Source organism: Doryrhamphus excisus, chromosome 1 (genome assembly GCF_030265055.1).
Source record: "Doryrhamphus excisus isolate RoL2022-K1 chromosome 1, RoL_Dexc_1.0, whole genome shotgun sequence".
Taxonomy (NCBI): Eukaryota; Metazoa; Chordata; class Actinopteri; order Syngnathiformes; family Syngnathidae; genus Doryrhamphus; species Doryrhamphus excisus.
Window position 1 is genome coordinate 13,879,230 of NC_080466.1, and position 20,246 is coordinate 13,899,475.

General features: G+C 49.8%; 3 protein-coding genes across 7 annotated transcripts in view; 1 reads left to right on the forward strand and 2 right to left on the reverse strand.

Annotated features, from left to right (window-relative positions):
- The window catches only part of tll1 (tolloid-like 1), a 34,587-nt gene extending 31,163 nt beyond the window's left edge, over nt 1–3,424 (forward strand). For 2 of the 3 annotated variants that reach the window (XM_058086716.1, XM_058086725.1), the window contains exon 21: nt 126–3,423. In XM_058086716.1, coding sequence (XP_057942699.1) covers nt 126–260 — 135 coding nt within the window. In that variant the 3' untranslated portion in view covers nt 261–3,423. Of the gene's footprint in view, nt 1–125 lie in introns of all 3 variants that reach the window. The other variant, XM_058086708.1, reaches the window with a different exon arrangement.
- stox2a (storkhead box 2a) lies at nt 2,205–14,240 on the reverse strand. 3 transcript variants are annotated; one of them, XR_009132036.1, is made up of 5 exons: nt 13,716–14,240; nt 9,094–9,246; nt 5,266–7,795; nt 2,691–3,177; nt 2,205–2,592 (listed from the first exon to the last, which is right to left on the reverse strand). XR_009132036.1 is itself a non-coding variant. In XM_058086680.1 (4 exons), exons 1-4 carry the CDS (start codon nt 14,065–14,067, stop codon nt 2,976–2,978), a joined length of 3,237 nt encoding a protein of 1,078 aa, XP_057942663.1. In that variant the 5' UTR covers nt 14,068–14,240; the 3' UTR covers nt 2,211–2,975. The 3 variants fall into 3 exon arrangements, 2 of the variants coding, with proteins under 2 accessions (XP_057942663.1, XP_057942678.1); XM_058086680.1 differs by having other exon boundaries at nt 2,211–3,177; XM_058086695.1 differs by lacking the exon at nt 13,716–14,240 and adding an exon at nt 9,954–11,142 and having other exon boundaries at nt 2,212–3,177.
- Nucleotides 14,241–14,741: 501 nt separating this feature from the next.
- On the reverse strand, nt 14,742–20,203 carry casp3a (caspase 3, apoptosis-related cysteine peptidase a). Its single transcript, XM_058086784.1, has 6 exons — nt 20,003–20,203; nt 19,735–19,868; nt 17,856–17,984; nt 17,267–17,442; nt 17,059–17,170; nt 14,742–16,990 (listed from the first exon to the last, which is right to left on the reverse strand). Exons 1-6 carry the CDS (start codon nt 20,068–20,070, stop codon nt 16,761–16,763), a joined length of 849 nt encoding a protein of 282 aa, XP_057942767.1. The 5' UTR covers nt 20,071–20,203; the 3' UTR covers nt 14,742–16,760.
- Nucleotides 20,204–20,246: the final 43 nt, after the last annotated feature.

Consider the following 20,246-nt stretch of genomic DNA (forward strand, 5'->3'; position numbering starts at 1 on the left):
ATTTATATACACGAATGGCATGTGTATTCATGTCGGTGTCCCCCACCCCCCCGCCACCACCACCACCTCCACCCTGATCCCGAAGCCGTGAACGTATAAAGGAAACACTGCTTCCTGTCTTCCAGCCCAGAGAGGGAATCTACTCTCCCAGCGAGGCCGTGCTCATCCGTTTCCATAGCGACGACACCATCAGCAAGAAGGGCTTCCACATCCGCTACTCCAGCGCCAAGTTCCAAGAGAACCTTCACACCAGGAAATGACCGACACAACCCACCACCCCATCGACCCTCCCCCCACCGCTCCCGCCGACCTTCCACCTCAGCGAGAAGTCCCCGTCACGTGGGCGGAGTCACGGAGTCAGGAGGGCGGATACCCTCCCTCCGTGTGGAAGGGACACTGGTGTGGGACTTTTGGACGTCCCGCGGACGGAGTCTTTTATTTTCGTGGACGTCAGAGCTCGTCTTGACGCAGGGGGGACAGGAAGGACCAACTGGATGAACTACGCAGCTTCCGGATCTTCCGGATCTTCCATCTTCTTTTTATTTCAGCTCTTCAAGGAGACATTTTTACCGCCCTGTATCCGAACTGATGATTTGTGTTTGTGTTGACGTACGTACGTGTGTGTGTTTGTGTGTGTGTGCAGACAAATGACCTCCACCAAGGCAGAACCGTCCAAAACATGACAAGCACACACATGGCATCAACGTGGCATGAGATGCACTTCCTCTCCCGTCCAGTAGGTGGCAGTCACGCTTTCCTCCCCATGGCCCCATCTGCTAGATCTGGTGGGGCGGTGCCCCTGCTTAGCCTCGATGCATTCACTAAAAACAGCGTAAATATGCCGGATCTGCTCCAAAAATGTTCCAGCGTCTTCCTTTAAACGTGAACGCCCGCCATGTACGGGTCCCGCCCCACTTGGGTGTATTTCGGTGGCTCAGGAGGGAGAGGTTCCCATTGGTGCTAACGCTGAGTGAGGGATAGAGACGGGGCGCAGGAAGCGTCCCGTGGAACTACTTCATTGCCTTAGCGCTCCACGGACGCCGTGTCTTTTCGTCTTTTGTCTGAATGCTTTTGCCGTGGGAATGAAAGGACATGAAGTCACGTCGTTGTTGCATGTGCGTCCTATGACACCCATCTTAGGGTCAAACACGTTGATGTGCCCCCCCTCCGCCCGTTTCCTTCCTTAATATGTGAGAGCGTTGTCAGAGATGATATCAAATGTGTGTGCAAAGTTATGTGCCAAGCCCCACATCATCCTGATCTTTTATTATTATTATTATTATGATTAGAATTCCACCCGTCTGTGTCTGTGACGCCGACATGTCCTACGCCACCTCAGCATCATTAAAGTACACACAGGTTGGAAACATGCCGTCTTTAATCCAAGGCCAAGTGAGCTCCACCGGGAGGACGCCGAGGCGTTCCCGGGCCAGTTGTGAGACATCATCCCTCCAGCGTGTCCAAGGTCTGCCCCGGGACTCCGGGACCTCCTCCCACCTGGCACGCCCGGAACATTTTAGTACATTCACTATTTGGCCACCCGAGGGCGCCATGACTTGCCAAACCACAGTGGTGAGTAAGGATTCTATCCAATCATATGCTGAATGGGACTTAACCAGTTCATCAGCAAAGAAAGCGCACAATAAGAAATATGGTACATTAATATAGTTATTTTAAATATGACAGCAACAAGAGTATTGAATATTTTTGTTTCAACGTTTACAGTCATTTCCTGGAGTTAAAATTCTACAAAAGTATTTGAATGCGTCCTGTACGGGTGATAATTCATTCGGCCACTAGAGGTCGCCAAGTGAGCGTCTTACACTTGTCACGCTTTGGGTCCATCTACTGTTCGTCCTCAGTACTGCACCAAGGCTGCTGCTGCTCTAGCTAACTACGTTGCAGTTGGGAGCATTTGGGGCTTAAGGAAAAGCGCGCTTCTTAGTTTGAGAGACAAGAACACAGACGTCTTTCTCTTTTCTGTGCGATCTAAAGACACGTTAGCTTGACGCAGAACTAGCCTGGATGTTGACTTGTTGCGATGTTGACACAGGATTCTCCAAGTGTCAGCGAATGCATCTCGCGGTTGTCCAATGACAGCGGGGATTCTCGAAGTGTCAGTGAATGCATCTCGTGGTTGTGTAGTGCCATCTAGTGCCAACGAGGATTCGTGGAGCGTCAGCGAATGCATCTGGCGGTCGTCTATGACAGTGAGGATGGGAGGATTTGGGAAGATTTGGGAATGTCCGTGAACGTGCTATTTTTGACAGCCGTAGTTTTGGTGTGTTTAGAAGGCACGGGAAAGACAAACATAAGCAAAATTCCTTTTCCTTGAGCGGTACGTGAAGCATGCACGATATTCCAGGTCGCACAGGTGCCGCTGTCGTGCGATGGAGGACTTGAAGCCGTTTTGGTCACATAGCATCTTTAATACCACCATTATAATAATTAGGATATCAAAAGTATGGAGTATACATTACATCATTTGCATTGCGGCACACAAATCGGAGCTGATTCATGTTTCATCTTTCTTCTTCTGGTCTCCACATTGTGCTGATAATACACGGGACGCCCCCCGGAGGAGGAGTGAGCCTTAATCGAGGAAGAAGAACATTTAATCGGACATGTATTCTGATGTATGTAAAAAAGTACTTGAATCCTATACTCTACGACTCCCTGATAGCAGTCACCTCAGCGGACAGACAGTCTTCCTTCCTTCCTTCTCCTTCCTTTCCTCCAAATCCTGTTGCAGTGAAGTTCTTGTTGAAGCTGTGGGAACAGTCTCTAGAAGCCATGCCTGTTTTGTTTAGTTTTCCTTTTAGTAACAGTCCCGGTAAATTCCCAAGAGTGCCAAAGTGTTGCGTTCACGTGACACCAGAAACCAAATCAAGAAGAACAAAACGGGGGGAGGAAGAAAAAGAAAAAGGTGAGGCTCAACGCGGTGGAAGCTTCCATCACCTTCACGCCACGTCGCGTCACACGCTGGTGATGGACGCCAGGCAGCCAGACGGCTTCTGGAGCTTGTCGGGCTGCGAGGCGGGCGGCTCCGGGATGGCGCGGAAGCTGAAGGGAAGCCCCATGCCGCTGGTGCCGATGTGGCCCGGGCTCAGCGCCGGGTTCTGCCGCCTGTTACTCTCCACGATGCTGGAGGTGTTGGACGCCAGGCTTTCACGCGTCCTGGAAGAGGGAAAATGTGATCATAACCATAGAGCAGGAAATGGCGCAATATTAGGGACATCACTTCACTTCCCTAAATATCTCCATGAATAAATAAATCATGCATCGAACACGGGCCATTTCTATCAAGGTTCATTTCTTTATGACCAAAAACGCTGTTTTTTGTTCTTTTATTGATAAAAATGTATCAGCAAAATGCATGTGTGTGAAAAGTCAGTGTATAAAAACTAAAACTGCGCCAATAAATGTGACCATTGAAACTCCTGGTGAAATCAGACTCACCCAATCGATTGCGAATCGCCAGCGAATCCTAATGAGGGGGCGTGCAATAACGAGGCAGGCCATGCGCGCCAGGTGGGCGAAAACAGTGACGTCACACGCCAACCTGGGGTCCTGAGAGCCAGGTTTACACCTCAGAGTGTAACTTTTAATGACCCAACGTTGCCATATTTGGACCGGTGATGGAATGGCGAAGGACTGGCGAGTTCCTGGGACACGTGCAGGCGTGGACTGTCAAGCGGTAAGTGAAACCTTGGCTTTCACTTCCTGTGTGTACATGTCATTTGTGTAGGTTTGGGTCAAACATTGTGGGTGGGGATAAGTTTTGTGAATTCCTCTTGTTGGCAGGTGGGAAGTTCGGGTGGAGATAAGGTCAATATTAGGGATCGATTTATTTGAATGAAACTTTTGTAGCTACTAGCCAGCCATCGAACATTTGCTAGCATGCAGGCACATGCTAGCTTGTTATGACAAACGTCAAACATCTTACTGACGGATGGCGGCTCTGTAGTCGTGTTGTTTTAATGTCATGTTCTTGTCTTGGTTTTACACACAACATAATAAATAATAATAATAAATGGCATTTGATCGCTATGATGGTCCGCCGGAGGTTTGGCTCCAAAAAGGTTGCGAAGGTTCCGCTGCCCTAGGGAACACATTTACTGTGACACTGCTCGAGTAGGGGTTTTATTTACGTCTTAAATGGCCCATTTACTCTCATTCTACACATTGTATATGTTAATAAGAGTGTATAATAAAGCCATTTAAAGCAACACCGATGAGACAATATATAAGACGAAAGAAGCATTGTAATTGAATGGAGTGCAGTTTTCTACTTTGGCCGCTAGGTGTCGGTGTTGGGTGAGTCAAGCGTTACACTCCTGACTGAGGTTCCCTGGGGAACACATTTACTGTGACACTGGGGTTTTATTTACGTTTTAAATGGCTTATTTACTTTTATTCTGTTTATGGCGGGAAATACCAGTGTAAAGCCATTTAGGGAAGTACATGGTTCAGAACAATGACAAAGGAACGTGTGTGTGTAGTCTTATTTATATCTAATGTCTCACTTTATTATCGTTCTTTGTTTGATTTACTTATAGTTATTTTGTTCTATTGTACAAATTATTCTCTATTTTTATCAACTGAATATTCTATAAACTGAATTTTATAAACCTTTTTTATAAACCAGTTTGTATAAGCAGAATCTGAAAACACTATTTTAACAAACTGGATTTTTAAACACACATTTCGCTTTCGTTTTCGTTTTTTTTTTTCAATGAAAATTTCAGCATAATTTGATGTTGAAAAAACATCAGTTCAGAAAATTGCAACACATTAAAGAAATTAATGCTCACATATTTGTCAAATGTGCATATTTAGGCCAATATTACTGATTGTTTGCATAAATGAAGCATTTTCAAGCATAAAAATGACTAAATAACACATTCAGATGATGCATTTAAAGACATTGTGATGATTGCAGTATTCTATTGTGGTCACTGGGGGGTCAGTAATGTTACGCAGCCACTGCAGGACAGTGCGAGAAAAATAACTGTAAAGATGCTAACGTGTGAGTACATCATGTCTACTATATTGGGTAACAGGAGTGTAAAGGTGACTGACTATAGGGGTGTTATTTCATGTTTAGAGGGCTCTAATCATGTCAGTGAATGTAGGTCACTCAACCAAAATATGAACGCTTCCATCTTTCATGAGATGTCAAGCTTTAGAAGAGCGTAGACTTTTGCCCGTGTGAGCTCGGCGGAGGTAATGAAGAGACGGAAGCCAGGCTCCGTGCGGACATACCTGGGGGAGTTGAATCCGCTGTCCACCGTGACGCTGCTGCTGTCCATGCTGTCCAAGCGGCCCGAGTGCGCCGACTTCTGGCTGCCGCCGTTGTCCGTCTCCTTGGGGCTGAGCAAGGTCAGGTTGGTCTCCAGTTTCCGCTGGAGGTCGTGGTCCTTCTCCCGCTCCAGAAGCCACTTTATGGTTCCCTCCTCCCCGACGACGACGCCGCCCCCGCTATTACAGCCGCCGCCACCCGCTTCCCTGTGGTCCTTGTTGTCCTCGGCCTTGGCCAGCTCTTTGTGCAAGTCCTCTTCCGCCTCCTCGTCATCCTCGTCATCCGAGACGTTGTAGTAGTCGAAGGAGGCGGAGGGGACGCTCGGCTCCAAGCAGCCCTGCAGGAGCGCAGGCGACGCCGAGGAAGCGGCTGAATTGGAAGGCTGCTGGGGCTCGGGATTGTCGAGGGCCTCGGTTGATTTGCCGTGCAAGGCTTTCCGTAATGTGCCGGACTTGGCGTAGCTGCTGTCCACGTAGCCTGCGGGCAAGGCATTGTGTGGAGGTTTGAACAAAGTGTCCTTGCTGAAGATCTCCTTCCTCTTCTTGGACAGGCTGCCCCCGCCCCCGCCGCCCCCTCCGGGGTCCACGTTGTGTTGGTGCGGCGTCAAGCGGGCGTTTTGCGCCGGCTCCGGCGTTTGGCTTGGCGTCAGTCGGACGGTGCCGCTCTGCCCCTTCGCCGCCGCCAAGTCCTCTTTGTACTCCACCTTGTGCGGAGATGTGAGGTGAGGCGTTTGGCGCTCGGCCGGGGAGCCCTTCCGGAGCCCCCCTGATGAGGTCAACGTGTCGTACTCTGATTTGGCCTGAGGCGAAGGGGCGGTTAGGATTGTTTCGTTTGACGTATTGCACTGGAAGTACTCATCCGCCGAGGGCTTCGGAGAAAGTCCCATGAGCTCGTTGTACGTCGGCAAGCTGTCTCTGCTTTTGTTCCTCTCCGCGGTACTCCGAAGCCTCGACTCGTCCACGCCCCCTTTCCCTAAATCAGGCACATTAAAATCCGAGTGGAACTTAGCAGCAGAGAACATGATCCTTGAGTAGTGACCGGACTTCTGCGTGGCCCGCAGCGTGCCGTCGTCCGTGTAGTAGTGACCGCGCTCCTCCAGGCTGGCCTCCAAGTCGTCCGGCGGCCCGAGCGAAGGGCCTTTGAGGGCGTTGTCCATGGAGCGCGACCGCTCTTTCGCCTGATCCGAGCGGTCGTGACGCGACTTCCTGTCCTGATTGTGACTGTGACTCCTCTGCACTCTGGACTGGCACGTCCCCCGGGACGGCTCCGGGAACGGCATCTCCGTCCTCCGCTTGGCCAGCTCCCCGGACACGTCCCACTCGGGCGTGACGGGGCAGTACGACTCCGTGATGTTGGGGTTGCTGTGGACGAGGTACGTGGCGCCCCCGCTGCGCCTGCGCTCCAGGGTGTACATGGCCTCCCGGGGCGAGCGCACCAGCGAGTGGCTGAAGAAGCGGTAATCCCTTTCCATGAACAACAGATCCCAGTTCGATCCCTCCGACGGCTCCCCCCTGGAGGTCCGCGGTTTGCTGTGCGAGCGGGACTTACCGTGCGGCGCCCTCCTGTGGCCCCTCCCCCTCCGACTGCGAGCGCTGTGCTGTGCCGACGACCCCGCCTTGTGTTTCTGCGTACGCTCTTCCTCCAGCCGCTTCATCACGGCTGTGTGCCGCGCCACGTTCTCCACCGTCAGGTCGGGGTTGATCCTGCGGATGATCTCCATCTCGATCTCCCGGGGGATGGGCGTGGTGGGCAGGTCCTCGTCGCGGAGCGGCCACTCCTCCGGGGGGAACTGGGCCGAAAAGGTGGCCAGCTGCCTCATCTTATCCTTCTTGAAGCTCAGACGGAAAAGCCGGAGCCCGAAGCGTTTGGATGCTTTTTCGCCGCCGGAGCTTCCCTCTTTCTTTTTGGTCAGGGTGTCCGTCTTGTAAGGAAACGACGGGACACTTTTGCTCTTCTCCGCCGGCTCTTGGGGCGGGGCTTGCTTGACAGGGGGGGAAGTGAGAGGAGGCGGGTAGGGGTAAGACGGCGGTTCTCCTCGGTGCTGCTCCTTGGCGGACGGGGGAGGCGGCCCGCTGTTGGGGGTTTTGCTCGGTTGGGTGTCGGCCTTCTGCTCCTTGGGTGGCTTGCTTTGGAGCGCGGCGCCGTGAGGCCTGCCCGCGTCCTCGCGGCGGGAATTGTACGAGTCATTGTGGTTCTTGCGTGAAGGCCTCTCTGTCAAGCAACTGGGTGTGGATGGCGTGACGTTGCCCGACTTGGGCGAAGGGCACTGCTGGGGCTGCTGCTGGGGCTGCTGCTGCTGCGGATGCTTCGGCCGCTCCTGCAGCCGATCGTCCAGGTGGTACCACTTGTTGTTGCTCCTTATGAGGGACGGCGTGATGAAGTAGGTCTGGGGAGTGACGATGAAGTAGCCCTCCGGGGTCGGGTAGATCTTCCTCTCTCGCACCAGCATGTTCAGGGTGTGTCTCAGGACCTCCAAGCTGGGTGTCGGCACGCCTTTGGGGAGAACATAGAACATCTTGCCTGAGTGTGTTGCCGGCTATGAGACGATAATGGCGTGTGGACACTACAGCTGTACACGGACTACTCTAAAGTACGGTATATCCAAGGTGGCTTTCTAGAAGATATACTTTCAAAAAAGAGATTCATGGAAACAAGGCTGGAGTCCTCAGTTGATGTCTGGATTTCCTGGTAGGACTCGTTGTGCGGTTCGGACTGGTCGCCGGCACTTGGACAACCATTCAAACTCACAACAAAGAGTCTCCAGTTAAGTCGGTTTCCCGGACAAAAAATCCAAACTCAACACAGTGATGAATCTCCCAAACGGAGATTGGAACCCAGATCTTCCAGACCTCCCGACTGCGTGGCCAGCATGCTAACTGCTAGTAGACTAGCTAGCCTGTTTGAATCCTTGGCAAAAGTGTACCTTTCACCTTGGAGGTGCTCGTACGCCAAAAGAAGTTAGTGTCCCTGACATGATTCAATATGTTATATATTATTTGCTCATTATTTCCACTTCTGGTCTACATTGTTCCATTTGTGAAAGCCAAGAGGAAATGAGCCAAAATGGCTCCCATGGTTGATGGGCCGGTCAGGACTTCAGGCTCTCGATGTTCAGTCTCATTTCCCGAAGTGACACCATCATCGGGGTGCACCTCTCAGCTTCTCCAGGTAGATGGTGGACTTGGTTGACTATATATTCTATCCAAATGTTGTGTTGCTGCTGGATGTTCACAGTATCCCAGTCCTACTGTATGTTTTTATTTTTCCAAAAGAGGAAGATTTTAGGTTAGATTTAGGATTTTAGTTCTGTTCTGTTAACGCATTGTTAAAAAGAATGCTACTCTGCTGGGGGCGGGGGCAAGAAGAACGACATCAAAGTTAAGAGTAAGTCTTGTTTACATAATGTCTTCTATTCCACAATAGCGACAAGGCTGTAAAGCATCATGTTTCTTATACAAACATGTTTTCACAGCCAAGCTAAGACAGGCTATAAAGAACCCTTCATGCTCGTTAAGAATAATTGAAGGGTAAGGAACTCCAGAGTAATTGTTTGGGGTAAACACGTTCGTTTACCTTAGTGACGGCGTCAGTTGCGGAAATGAGACTGGTCATGGCGGACGCCATCATGACATTTCTGACCATTTCCCGTTGGCTTTCCAAAAGTGAACAATGTGGAAATAAATCCAAACAGGAAGTAACATATTTAGGCAAAGTTGGTGAGTCATGTCAGGGAGCCTTCAAAGACCCAGAACAGAGAGCGCCGCGGGGGCCATATGACGTGTGACGGGTACCTGGGAAGCTGGCAGTGAGGTGCTCCACCAGCGCCTCCTGGTTGACGGGCTTGTGTGCGGCGTTCATGGCGGAGATGGCCAGGCACAGGATCTCCCCCAGGGGGATGAACTGGGACTGGCTGATGGGCGACATGCTGATTGGGGACACGTCACCTGCGGGACACATCGGCGGGGCGGGAGTTAGGTTGGACCAAGGAGTGAACGGCAGGCGCAGCGTGTGAAGCTATGATGTAATGGTCAAACGGCAGCAGCAGCTCCAAGCAAGCCCCCCCATCCCCGTCCCCGGCGCTCTACTCTATCTCTCCCTCACTCCGAGCCCCTCATTCACTCAGCGGGTACCAAAGATGCTGCGGCGGCCTCAAACGTGCACAAAGGAGAGACGAGCTAGGGGACACTCGCTAGCGCCGTGTCGCCTTTGTTTGCTTTGTTGGCGTGCGTGACATCACCATTGTGACATCACCATCGTGACATCACCACGCCGCCATCAAGGCCACAACGGACAAGACTGCAATTAGCAACCAAACAAACCTTAGCGCTTGCCCCCATCCCCCCTTCCCCCAAACTGGGGTCCACCCGGGCCGGACGGTCAATGGAGCAACGCGATGACGTTATCCCTGGTGAGTAGCACAGCCCCCCCGGCCTCACGTGCACACTTTCTAGCAAACGAGGCAACAAGGAAGGTAAAAAAGGTAAAAAGGTGACTTGTTCTACGGGAGCCCCCACCGCCCCCACCCCCCCGCCCGCGTGGAAGGCTGATGATGTCATGATGGTGATGTGGCCGACACTCCAGCAAGCGTTCATTGATGCGACACCTTTTCCCAGCCCGCCGTGGGGTCGGGCGGGCGGGCGTCCCAACTCACCTGTGGCCCGAAAACCTGGCGGGGATGGCGAGAAGTGAGGAGGAGGAGGGGGAGGAAGGTGCTGCTTCTGCACACGGATGTCTTTCTCACTCCGCGAGAGATGGCGCTCCAGCGGGCGTTCACCGAGCTCTGAGCTAGGCCAGGCCCGCCGCACATTGCTGCTGCGGTTCTTCTTCATCGTGACCCCCTTTTTGGGGGGGGGCTCGTGGGGATACCGAGGTGGGAAAAGGGGGAGGAAGGAGGGCGGGAGAGGGGAGGGGGGTGCAGGGGGAGGTTGACCAACCTGAGGCTCAGTGCCTCCCCCGCATCCGTAAGAACGTCCTGCTAGAGCGATCACACGCCAGACATGGCAGGAAGCGGCACGCACCCTCGCACGTGTGTCTCATTCACGAGCGGGACTCCAAACGGCGGTGCTGGTGGCGGTGCGGGCGGCTGCGTGTCATGGGCTGCTGGGCTCCCCCGGGCGTTGGGTCGGCGGTGCGGGCGGCTGCACGAGGCATCACCCCTTCACGGGACCCAGCCACCATTTGTAGCGTCCCCATTTGCATGCGCAGGGAGGCACATTACGTAGCCGCTCTGATGTGGGAGGGGGAGCGGGTGTGGGGGGGGGGGGGGGGCTAGGGGTAGAGATGAGGGAAATGGGGCATCGGAGGCAAAAATGAAGGGGGGGCTGAGAGGTGCTTTTCGGGATCCTTGTTCCTTTTCCGTGGAAGGAAGGCGGGATGAAAAGCCAGGAGAGGCCCAGTCTTCCACAATGCCTCAGTTCACCGCAGGAGCGCTGGTCCCATCCTTGCAGGAAAAATAAGACAAACGCGCCCTCTTGAAGGCAGAAAAACAACACCAACAAACCCCCCCCTGAAAAATCCCAGATCCATTCAGCCCGACGGGCGGCGAAAGCCGAGTAGTATTCCAAGCGGCGGCGACGCCACGTTCACCTCCATCTTTATCCCGTCGAGCGCCAGACCCCGTCGTCCTTTTTCCCGACAAACGGCACACCGGGAGAGGCGGGTAGGGGGGGGAGGAGGAGGAAGAGGAGGAGGAGGAAGATAATGGAGAGCATAGAAGGCAAGAAATTCAAGAATAGACATCCAGCCTCGGCGGCGATCCGACGGACGCTGCTCCGGTAGCCGTAGCATCCATTCATTAACGGAGTGGGAAGAGGAGGGGTTGTGTGTGTGTGCGGGTGGGGTGGGGTAGAGGGGGTGGGGGGGAGCCAAACTCCAGTCAACGGCGAAGCTCCTCTTCCCGGCGCTAATGCTGCAGCTGCTCCCAGCACCTCCAGGAAGGAGCGTGTGTGTGTGTGTGTGTGTGTGTGTGTGTGTGTCACTGTCTGGCTGTTGGAAATCGCGTGTGTGGTGGGGGGGGGGGTGATATCAACTGACCTCAAAATGTATCTTCCTCCATGCTTGCTATGGAAGCAGACAGAAAGAAAATAAAGCACATGTGGCGCCAAGCATGAGAATAAGACCATTGTGGGGGGGTGAGGGGGGGCGGGGGGTGACATTGTCACAGCCAATCTGCTCCACTTCACTGATACTAAAGAAGAAAAAGACGAGGAGTATGATGGTGGTGGTGGTGGTGGTGGGTGGGTGGGGGGCAACACCAGCAGCAGGCCAGCCATTTTATTCCTCAGTAGTGCTGCAACAGCCTTTGTTGCCATGACGACGCAAGCCGATGAGCTCATAGCTGTTACCTTCTGAGCGCTGCCCCCCCCCACCCCCCCATCCCACCCCTTAAAGTTACAGCTACCCAGGATAGAAGGAACCGCATGGGAATACTTGGTCACAAATACACAATGTGTATTTATCATTATCATCATTTCAGATAATTATTGGCCCAATATCGGCATAAAAATACAATATCAGTTGATATCAGTATCATACTTTGCCCAATCATGAACGCCTCCATTAAAAGAATGATATATGTATAATGATGTAAGATAATATCATCTTACACATAAAAACATGCTAGGTTAATTGGCCACTCCAAATTGTCCATAGATATGAATGTGAGTGGGAATGGTTGTTTGTCTATATGTGCCCTGTGATTGGCTGGCCACCAGTCCAGGGTGGACCCCGCCTCTCGCCCCAAGACAGCTGGGATAGGCTCCAGCACCCCCGCCACCCTGGTGAGGATAAGCGGTAGAAAATGAATGTATTATTTCACTGTGCTTTGTTGACAGTCCGTGGGGAAAGTTATGATATTTATTTTAAGTGCAGACTTTAGTTTTGTTTTCTATCGCCACTTTGGGAAAAGGTAATGTGGGTGGAAAAACCCTCACAGGATGCTAACATCCCTGCTAAGTTGGCCATTTGCGCCCTCTTGTGGAGCCTTTGTGACACCATGTGAGTGCCCCCCCCCCCCCCAAAAAAAAAAAAAGTGGAGCACATCCTGACCGACAAGAATGCAGCGCTTCCCTCCATTCTCTGCCGGGGGTGGTGGGGGCAATACGCCCTCTTCCTTCCAGCCACTAAACCTGGGAACGCAGCAGCACTTTCTTTTCCTGAACTAAAGCTCCCACTTTTCCTCCCTGGTATTCCGTACTGGTCCGGGCTAAAAACATTTGGCAGTCAAACCTCACATCATTAAAGTCTGGGTGGGAATGTTGATGATACTGATATCACTGTATGATACAGCCATCATATGATACCACCACAGTGTTGCTATGATACAGCCATCATATGATACCACCACCAGTGTTGCTATGATACAGCCATCATATGATACCACCACAGTGTTGCTATGATACCACCACCAGTGTTGCTATGATACAGCCATCATATGATACCACCACAGTGTTGCTATGATACAGTCGTCATATGATACCACCACCAGTGTTGCTATGATACAACCATCATACGATACCACCACCAGCGTTGCTATGATACAGCCATCATACGATACCACCATTGTTGCTATGATACAGCCATCATACGATACCACCAATGTTGCTATGATACAGCCATCATACGATACCACCAATGTTGCTATGATACAGCCATCATACGATACCACCAGTCAGTGTTGCTATGATACAGCCATCGTACGATACACCACAGTGTTGCTATGATACAACCATCATACAATACCACCAATGTTGCTATGATACAGCCATCGTACGATACCACCAGTGTTGCTATGATACAGCCATGGTCTTTCATAATCGTGCACTTTGACCTGCGTGGTGCGCCAATTCCACGGCCTGGTGAGCTATTAGCTAGCAAAACAAACATTCCAGCATTATCAGTGTTTGCTTCCGTGCTGCCGCTAAAGCGCCGCCGGCGCTGCTTTCTAGCATTCCAACGTAGCGTTGGGATTACAGCAGGGCCAGGAGTACGACCTTCCTCCATCAAATCAGATGGAGGAAGTCATAAACGCTCACCTGTTGCTTCTCAGCAGGTGTAGGGATGGATAGAAGCTAAGGTGAGTCATTTTACAAACTTTTAAAATGATAGTTTCAAGCAAATCACATCAAATGAACATAAAATACGATGCAGACTTTCTCGCCTTCTGCGTCAGATGGCGACTTTCCTTGGTCCCATGTCGGGTTGTTTGGCAGTCACGCTCCGACAATGCTTTGTTTGTTTAAAATGCACCTTTTTTTGAGGGGGGGTACAATCCAGTATTTTTGCAGTATTTTGCTCAAGTTCTGCTCATGTTTGAAATATTTCATATCCTATTATTATGTAGTTATGAGTCCCTGGAAAAAGTGCATATGTGGAGCATATTTGGGTCCATGTAACAACACAATGGAGACCTTACCTAGGCCCCTGATGCAGAACCCAGCTGGGGGCTTCAGGGTCCGCCTGGTCCATCCATTCCTGAGCGCCTGGAGGTGAACTTCTCGGCCTCGGATGAGGAGCACATGCTCGTCTATCCAGCCCAGAAAGAAGACCTCGGCCAGGGCTCGAGTGAGCGCCTGGTTCCAGAAGTGCCGCATGTTGGTGGCCTTAAAGTCCGCAAACACCTCGTAGCCTCCGCGTGGCGATGATGATGATGGTGATGATGACGGTGACGGCGGTAGGGGCGACTCCTCTTCCCCATCGTGTCCGCTCGCCCTCGACAGCACCACGGCCAGCGAGTGAGGGGCGATGGCTCGCCCCTTTCCCTCCATCCCTCAAGTTGACGGAGTTCGCGCCATTGTGTAAAAACTTAAAAGTAACTTAACAACAACAACAACACGCTAGTCGACACACAATCGGGTAGTTTGTCAATCAAATGTGAATCGCGAGTAGAACCGACCAGCCGAACATGGCCAAGTGTTTTGGGGTCAAACTTGCAGCAAGTGGCTCGAGCGCTGGGTGCGTTCACGAACTCCTCGGAATTCGTAACTCCTTGTCCGGAAGGGCGCCGAAGCCAGCCACACAGACGGACTCTTCTAAACATAAACTCAAAAAACCGAATCCATGTACGCAGGAAAACTCGCATATTAAAGTAGATGGTTGGTTCAACAACGTGTGTTCGGGTGCAATATTTTTTTAAATATATTTGACAAAAGTCTATCATATCAATATTTATTTAAAAATCCGCCTTCAAAGTCTTCATTTGTCAGCATTGGGCGGTGACCCAAGTAATTAAAAATAGCCTCTAAAGTAAAATATATAGAAATACTATATAGCTGTTGTGTTTAAATGAAATTCGATAGTGATTGTACGGTACAATTTGTATTAGCAAAAAGGTAGCCTGTCAACGCCCTCTAGCGCTCATTTGGAGAAATAACTAGTGCCTGAACATTTGGAGTCAGACTGAGCTTATATGAAAGGCAACAAGACAAGAAAAGTATTAGTTTTACTTGATTTATTTTGAAGTCATCACGTTACGCTTTCACAATATCTCTTGTTTGGAAATGTTGAACATGACACAAAGACACAAGTGCAGGAAAGAAATCACAAACTGAATGAATGAGATGTTGTCATCTTTCCTTCATAACGTACTTGCGCTTTTCACTGATTTCTGCAAGTCTTTTGCATTTTTGAGTTGCTTATGTGAGATATGGCTCATATGCATAAATGCAGCCCAACTGGACAAGAAAGAACATTGGTGGTTCTCCCTGTCAGGCTACGCTCACACTACACTGCACGTCAATTCCCATGTTTGCTGCTCCTACGGGACCTGTATATGACTTTTCATGTACAGTGTGTATTTATACTATAACATGTAGACGTAAATGTGATATGTGTCCCATCTACTGCAGTCATGGAAAGGTGTGGTTTAGCATGCCGGGCTTGGATAAAGGTATCACCTATGCAGGCCAAGGTTCTTGTCAGTCAAACATCATTTTCAAAAGTACCCCCCCCCAAGCTCCTCGGAACAGCAAATTTACGCAAACTGCCATAGCCATCATTTGGTTAAGAAAATATCGCTATCGACTCCTGTTGCCCAAAATCCTTGAAAAGACCACAAACGCGTACGAAACGACAGCGTATTAGGGACTCATTGGGGGGAAAAAATTGGAATGAAGTCTTAAATTTCCAAGAAAAAAAGTTGTCATATTAAGAGTATAAAGTTCAAAGAGTTAAGTCGTAAGCTGATGACAAAGTTGTCCATTTCTGAAAATAAATTCGTAGGATAACAAGAATAAAGTCGTAAGGTTCCGAGAAGAAAGTTGCAAATTTCTGAGGAAAAATCTAGAAAATGAGAATAGTCGTAAATTTCTGAGAATAAAATAGTGCATTTCCATGATTAGTCAGTTCACATGAATAAAGTCATAAGTTTACGACGTAGCTGTCTCAGGCAACTCCTGTAATAAACTTTTTTCCCCCATAAATTGACAACTATTTCAAGTTTTTACTCGTAAATGTGCGACTTTATTCTGTAGATGGGATTATTTGAATAATCTGTCGTAACAGGCATTGCCTGAGACGGCTATGAAAATGGGCGGGACTTCCAGTGTGTGGCCTTTGGTAAAGCTAATATTATGACTTTATCTTGAAATCATATGTCGTATTAGGAAGCGCACACACCGCCGCCATCTTTGCTTCCAGAAACACACGGGAACACGTGACGTCGTGCTTTTGGACACGCATGTCACTTCCCAGACCCTTGAACAAGTCGCATGCTTTTGGTAATGCAACCACAGACATTGGATTCTTCTAAAAGATCTGAAGTGGGCATCATACCCTGCAGTGTGAACGCAGCCTTAGTGCAATCTTTGGGGGGAATTTTGCCCTTCATACACAATCCTTTGCACATTTTTCTTGTGTGTTCTGCAGATAGGAAGAGTTAGCATGAAGGCGCTAACAGTGACAGTAACGGGACACGCCTGTTCCAGCTCCACCATCCATGCCGTGAGGATGCAGTAATGGGCCCATCACGATAACATGTAATATTGCAGTATTTTGGTCATTTTAAACATGAAGGAGCTAACCCAACTTCCATCAGCAGCAGTAGTATAGAAAGATGGCGTCTGTTGTTGTTAGCTTAGCATGGCAGACTTCCTGAGAGCCGCTGCGACTACTTTTGGACAAATCCGTATCTTTTTGATTTTGGACCAGGAAGACTTGGTGATGTGAAAGTCCAGACCAGCTGGACGATAGGAGAATAGTTTGGAGCTTTTTAGCATCCTGTCCCGTTAATGTGCATTGTTAGCTCCCGCATGCTAACTGCGGATTGTGGATGAAGGGCAAAATTCCTCAGTGTACTTTCCCTAGAATCATTCCCTGAAATGTGTCAACAAGAGCTCTGATTGTTTATCCGCCAATCAAGTGAGCTCCCTCGGTTCCGTGTGGAAGAGCAAACAACAAAGAACCAAATAATGCCACCAAAAACACTGTGGGGGGTGGGTGGTGTGGGGAGGGGGCTAACGTGTCAAGGCGAGAAGTACATCTCCTTGGTCAGCATGGACACGATGCACGGGATCTGCTTCTTGGCGTCGAAGCCCGGCGCGTTGGAGATGGACTCGAACTCCGTGGCCACCTTGTGGTTGACTCGGGTCATGACGTGGTGGAGCTCCAGCTCTTTGCCGTACTTGGTCATCACCTCGCACAGCGACTGGATGAACCACGAGCCCGTCATGGTGTTCCTCCAGGAGTAGTAGCCTAGAGAAGCGGGCGCCAAGGTGTCAGCGTTTGATGCCAGGACAGACCGGCGTGTGTCGCGGCGTTACCTGGAGCTGTGGAGTAGGCGTACATGAAGTCTGCTTCCAAAGGGATCTTGGTGGTGCCGTCGTCCACGCTATCTGTTTCGATACCTGCGTCCAGCTCCGTGCCTCTGCACGCCTTCGCCGTACACATCGAAACACGGCAATAAGCTTCATACCAGGAACCGAATATGCTACGCTATGCTATATGCGTTTGGTGAAGCGGCCACCGTACCTGGATGAAGAAGAGTTTGGGCTTCCCCACCAGAGATTTGCAGCGATCCCCCCGAAACAGTGACGTGAGATACTTCAGCTCGATGGATCCGTCCGTGCCGAAGAAGACGCCTTCGTCTCCGTGGCTGAGGAGAACACACACCAACGACGCAAAACCGCTGTGATCCTCCTTTGACACTGAGTAGCCAGGAGGAAGTGGGAAGGAAAATGGAGATGATTTAATAAACAAGCAGCAAGCCGAAGCTAAAACTCAACTCTGAACCCCGACATCACTTCCTGTCTGCACCACGGGAACACATTCACAGCAACACACAATCACAGGCCTTCCTTATGGATGCCTGCTCTATTGGGTAATAGTAGTGTAAAGGTGACTATAGGGGTGTTATATCATGTCAGGAGGGCTCTACTCATGTTAAACGGTGTACTTTAGAAGGTCATACGGTTTTTGTACTGCTCCAGCTACCAAAACATTCCAATTGTAAATATTGAATCAGACTTAACGGACGTTCAGATCCGGAACCAATTCCCTTCCAAAATGGAGGGATGACTGTACACCGGTTAATTCCATATTAGTACACGCGTGTACTCACCTCCCACCAAGACGTTGGTCATCTGCTCCACCGTCTGGTCGTTGTAAACTTTGACTTTATAACCCAGCTTGGCGAACACCTTCATCACATTGGCCGCGTCCACGTCGGTGCCGTTACGTTGATTCATGCCTGCACGTAAACATTCAAAAATATTTAGATCAACCAGGGATGATTACATGTTTTACTCAAATGAAGACTCATCATTTGCACTGATTGGATATTTTTTGTGTATTAAAAATGAAGGGAAAATTAAACTCAAGCTAAAAGATGGCACACGTATGATAAAGTACTGCCTCAAACTCGTCTTTGTAGTAGCAGAACAACATCTGAATCTGGGGAGCAGCCAAGGGGACATGGAAGGACGCTACAGGCCACACTTGGGGTGAAAGCCCGCCTCCTCATGGCGGAAACAGGAAGGAAATGCATCATTTCAATCATTTCATTTCCATCTTCAGTCAAATAGTCAATCATTCTGTGGTGGTCTATCTTTAGAAAACACAATGCTAACGTCCGGCCCTTGCCCGTGTTGCTGGAAACGCATCTCCTTGAGTACTGGTACTGGAAAGGATGCTCGTCCTATCAGGAACTCAACCACAGACGTAGCGCAAGTACGATACTCGGTTTGTGGCAAAAGTATGGCTTAAGGACTCGGGATGCGTTTGTGAGTTCGAGATACGTGTGGTGTTGGAATGACACGGCTGTTATGTGTTCCAGTAGGAATAAAGTTATTCAAGCGCGTGGCTCCACACCAATCAGTTGCCGTCATTAGAGCGCTATATTTTGGACAGCCCTAACAACATCATCGTCAGGTGGACGTGGAGAGAGGAACGTGGTTGCGGCATCACATGGTCAGACGTGTGGTTACAATGACATCCAGATGGACGGCTAACAATGCAGTCACATGACACGGTATCAGTAGTGATGATATGCTGCGTATTTTCCTCATGGTAACAACAATCTAATCATTCATACTTACTTTACAATAAAAAACACAAAATGCAGGTGTAAAATGGCCCCCAGGGACCGCAGTTTGGACCCCCTTACTCCATGTCAACAAGTGTGGCTCGTAAGAGGATCCAGTAGTCTGATCCACACCCTGTAATCCATGCTGGTAACCCGAGATGACGCCTCGCGTCATCTACAAAGTATTCATATTTATCAGCACCCAAGGGCAATAATAATGGACACAGATACTACACATATACTACATCTTCTTCCACCCACCCTGGATGTTTAGCCACTGGTGAGCGTCAGTTATTTGCCATCCAGAAGGAGCTAAAGCTGCTTCAAACAAAAAGCATTCCTTTCTCTGACTCGTCTAGTCTGACAGTGGCTTGGGGCCGCCACAGATCCATTTGGACCACCACAAATACATTTACCGCTACAAGAGTTGTGAAAGATAAGAGTGGATGGATTATAGTCGGCCATAAATGCTTAGATGAATGGATTGTACGGACACGCCCCGGGTATCGCAAGCAATGAATGAATGAATGAATGAATGAACAGGAACATAATTATTATAATAAGCATAACAACATGCGCTAGTTTTGCGGCCGTACTCCAGCTAAAACTCAGCTCTGAATCCCGGACGTCACTTCCTGTCCAGGCATCTGGAAGCAGGAGTCTTATTTATGTCTTAAATGGCTCCTTTTGTTTGGTTACGTCCTCCATACTGGCTAATAGGAATGTAAAGGGGCTTTTTTTTATGCTACAAAGCGTATATGGAAGCTGGTAAACAGGTTTTATATGCTCCCACTACCAAAACATAACATTTCTAAACAACAGCGGTCGGGTCTGGAACCAATTAGCCGCGATATATGGATATATGAGGGATTCGTGTAGATGAATATTTTGAATATGAATATACAGCTATAAATACCCGTCCTTCTGTCAAAGTTCTTGTTGTTGATGATGATGCATTGTCCTATGCTGGGGAACTTGAGGCTGTATCTGAAGCTGTGGGACTGAGCCTGGGCATCCACGTCCATGGAGCTGGGCGAGGAAGCCTCGGACCTGGGGACCACCACAATGAATAATAATGACTTAGATTAAACATTCTATATGAGGTCTTTTAAATAAACCACTCCAGTTTCCAAACATACACCTATAATGCAAACAATGGGCAATGTGGCTAATTAGCAACTCACTGTTCTTGTCCGTCGCCTCGTCTTGCGTCTATGGAGTCGACTCCAACAGCAGGCCCGTTCGCGGACATAGTTTCGCTTTTGTTTATTACAATAGTAAAATTTCACACAAAAGCGGCTTTTTACACTTAGCCGTATCTAATCGCCAACCGGAGTGTGGGGGGAAGGGGAGCAAGCGACGCCTTCCTAGTAAACAAAGATAGTGACGTCATCATAAAGAGCGCTCGTTGTACTGTGCCAGCTCTCG

Coding starts and splice junctions, on each gene's coding strand:
- stox2a (XM_058086680.1), bottom strand. CDS start 14,067: ATGGAGGGAAAGGGGCGAGCCATCGCCCCTCACTCGCTGGCCGTGGTG. Junction 7,796..9,093: donor CCTCACTGCCAGCTTCCCAG/GTACCCGTCACA, acceptor TTCTCCCCAAAG/GCGTGCCGACACCCAGCTTG. Junction 3,178..5,265: donor AGCGGATTCAACTCCCCCAG/GTATGTCCGCAC, acceptor TCCCTCTTCCAG/GACGCGTGAAAGCCTGGCGT.
- casp3a (XM_058086784.1), bottom strand. CDS start 20,070: ATGTCCGCGAACGGGCCTGCTGTTGGAGTCGACTCCATAGACGCAAGA. Junction 17,985..19,734: donor GAACTTTGACAGAAGGACGG/GTATTTATAGCT, acceptor GTTTACGTGCAG/GCATGAATCAACGTAACGGC. Junction 17,171..17,266: donor CCAAACTCTTCTTCATCCAG/GTACGGTGGCCG, acceptor TGTACGGCGAAG/GCGTGCAGAGGCACGGAGCT.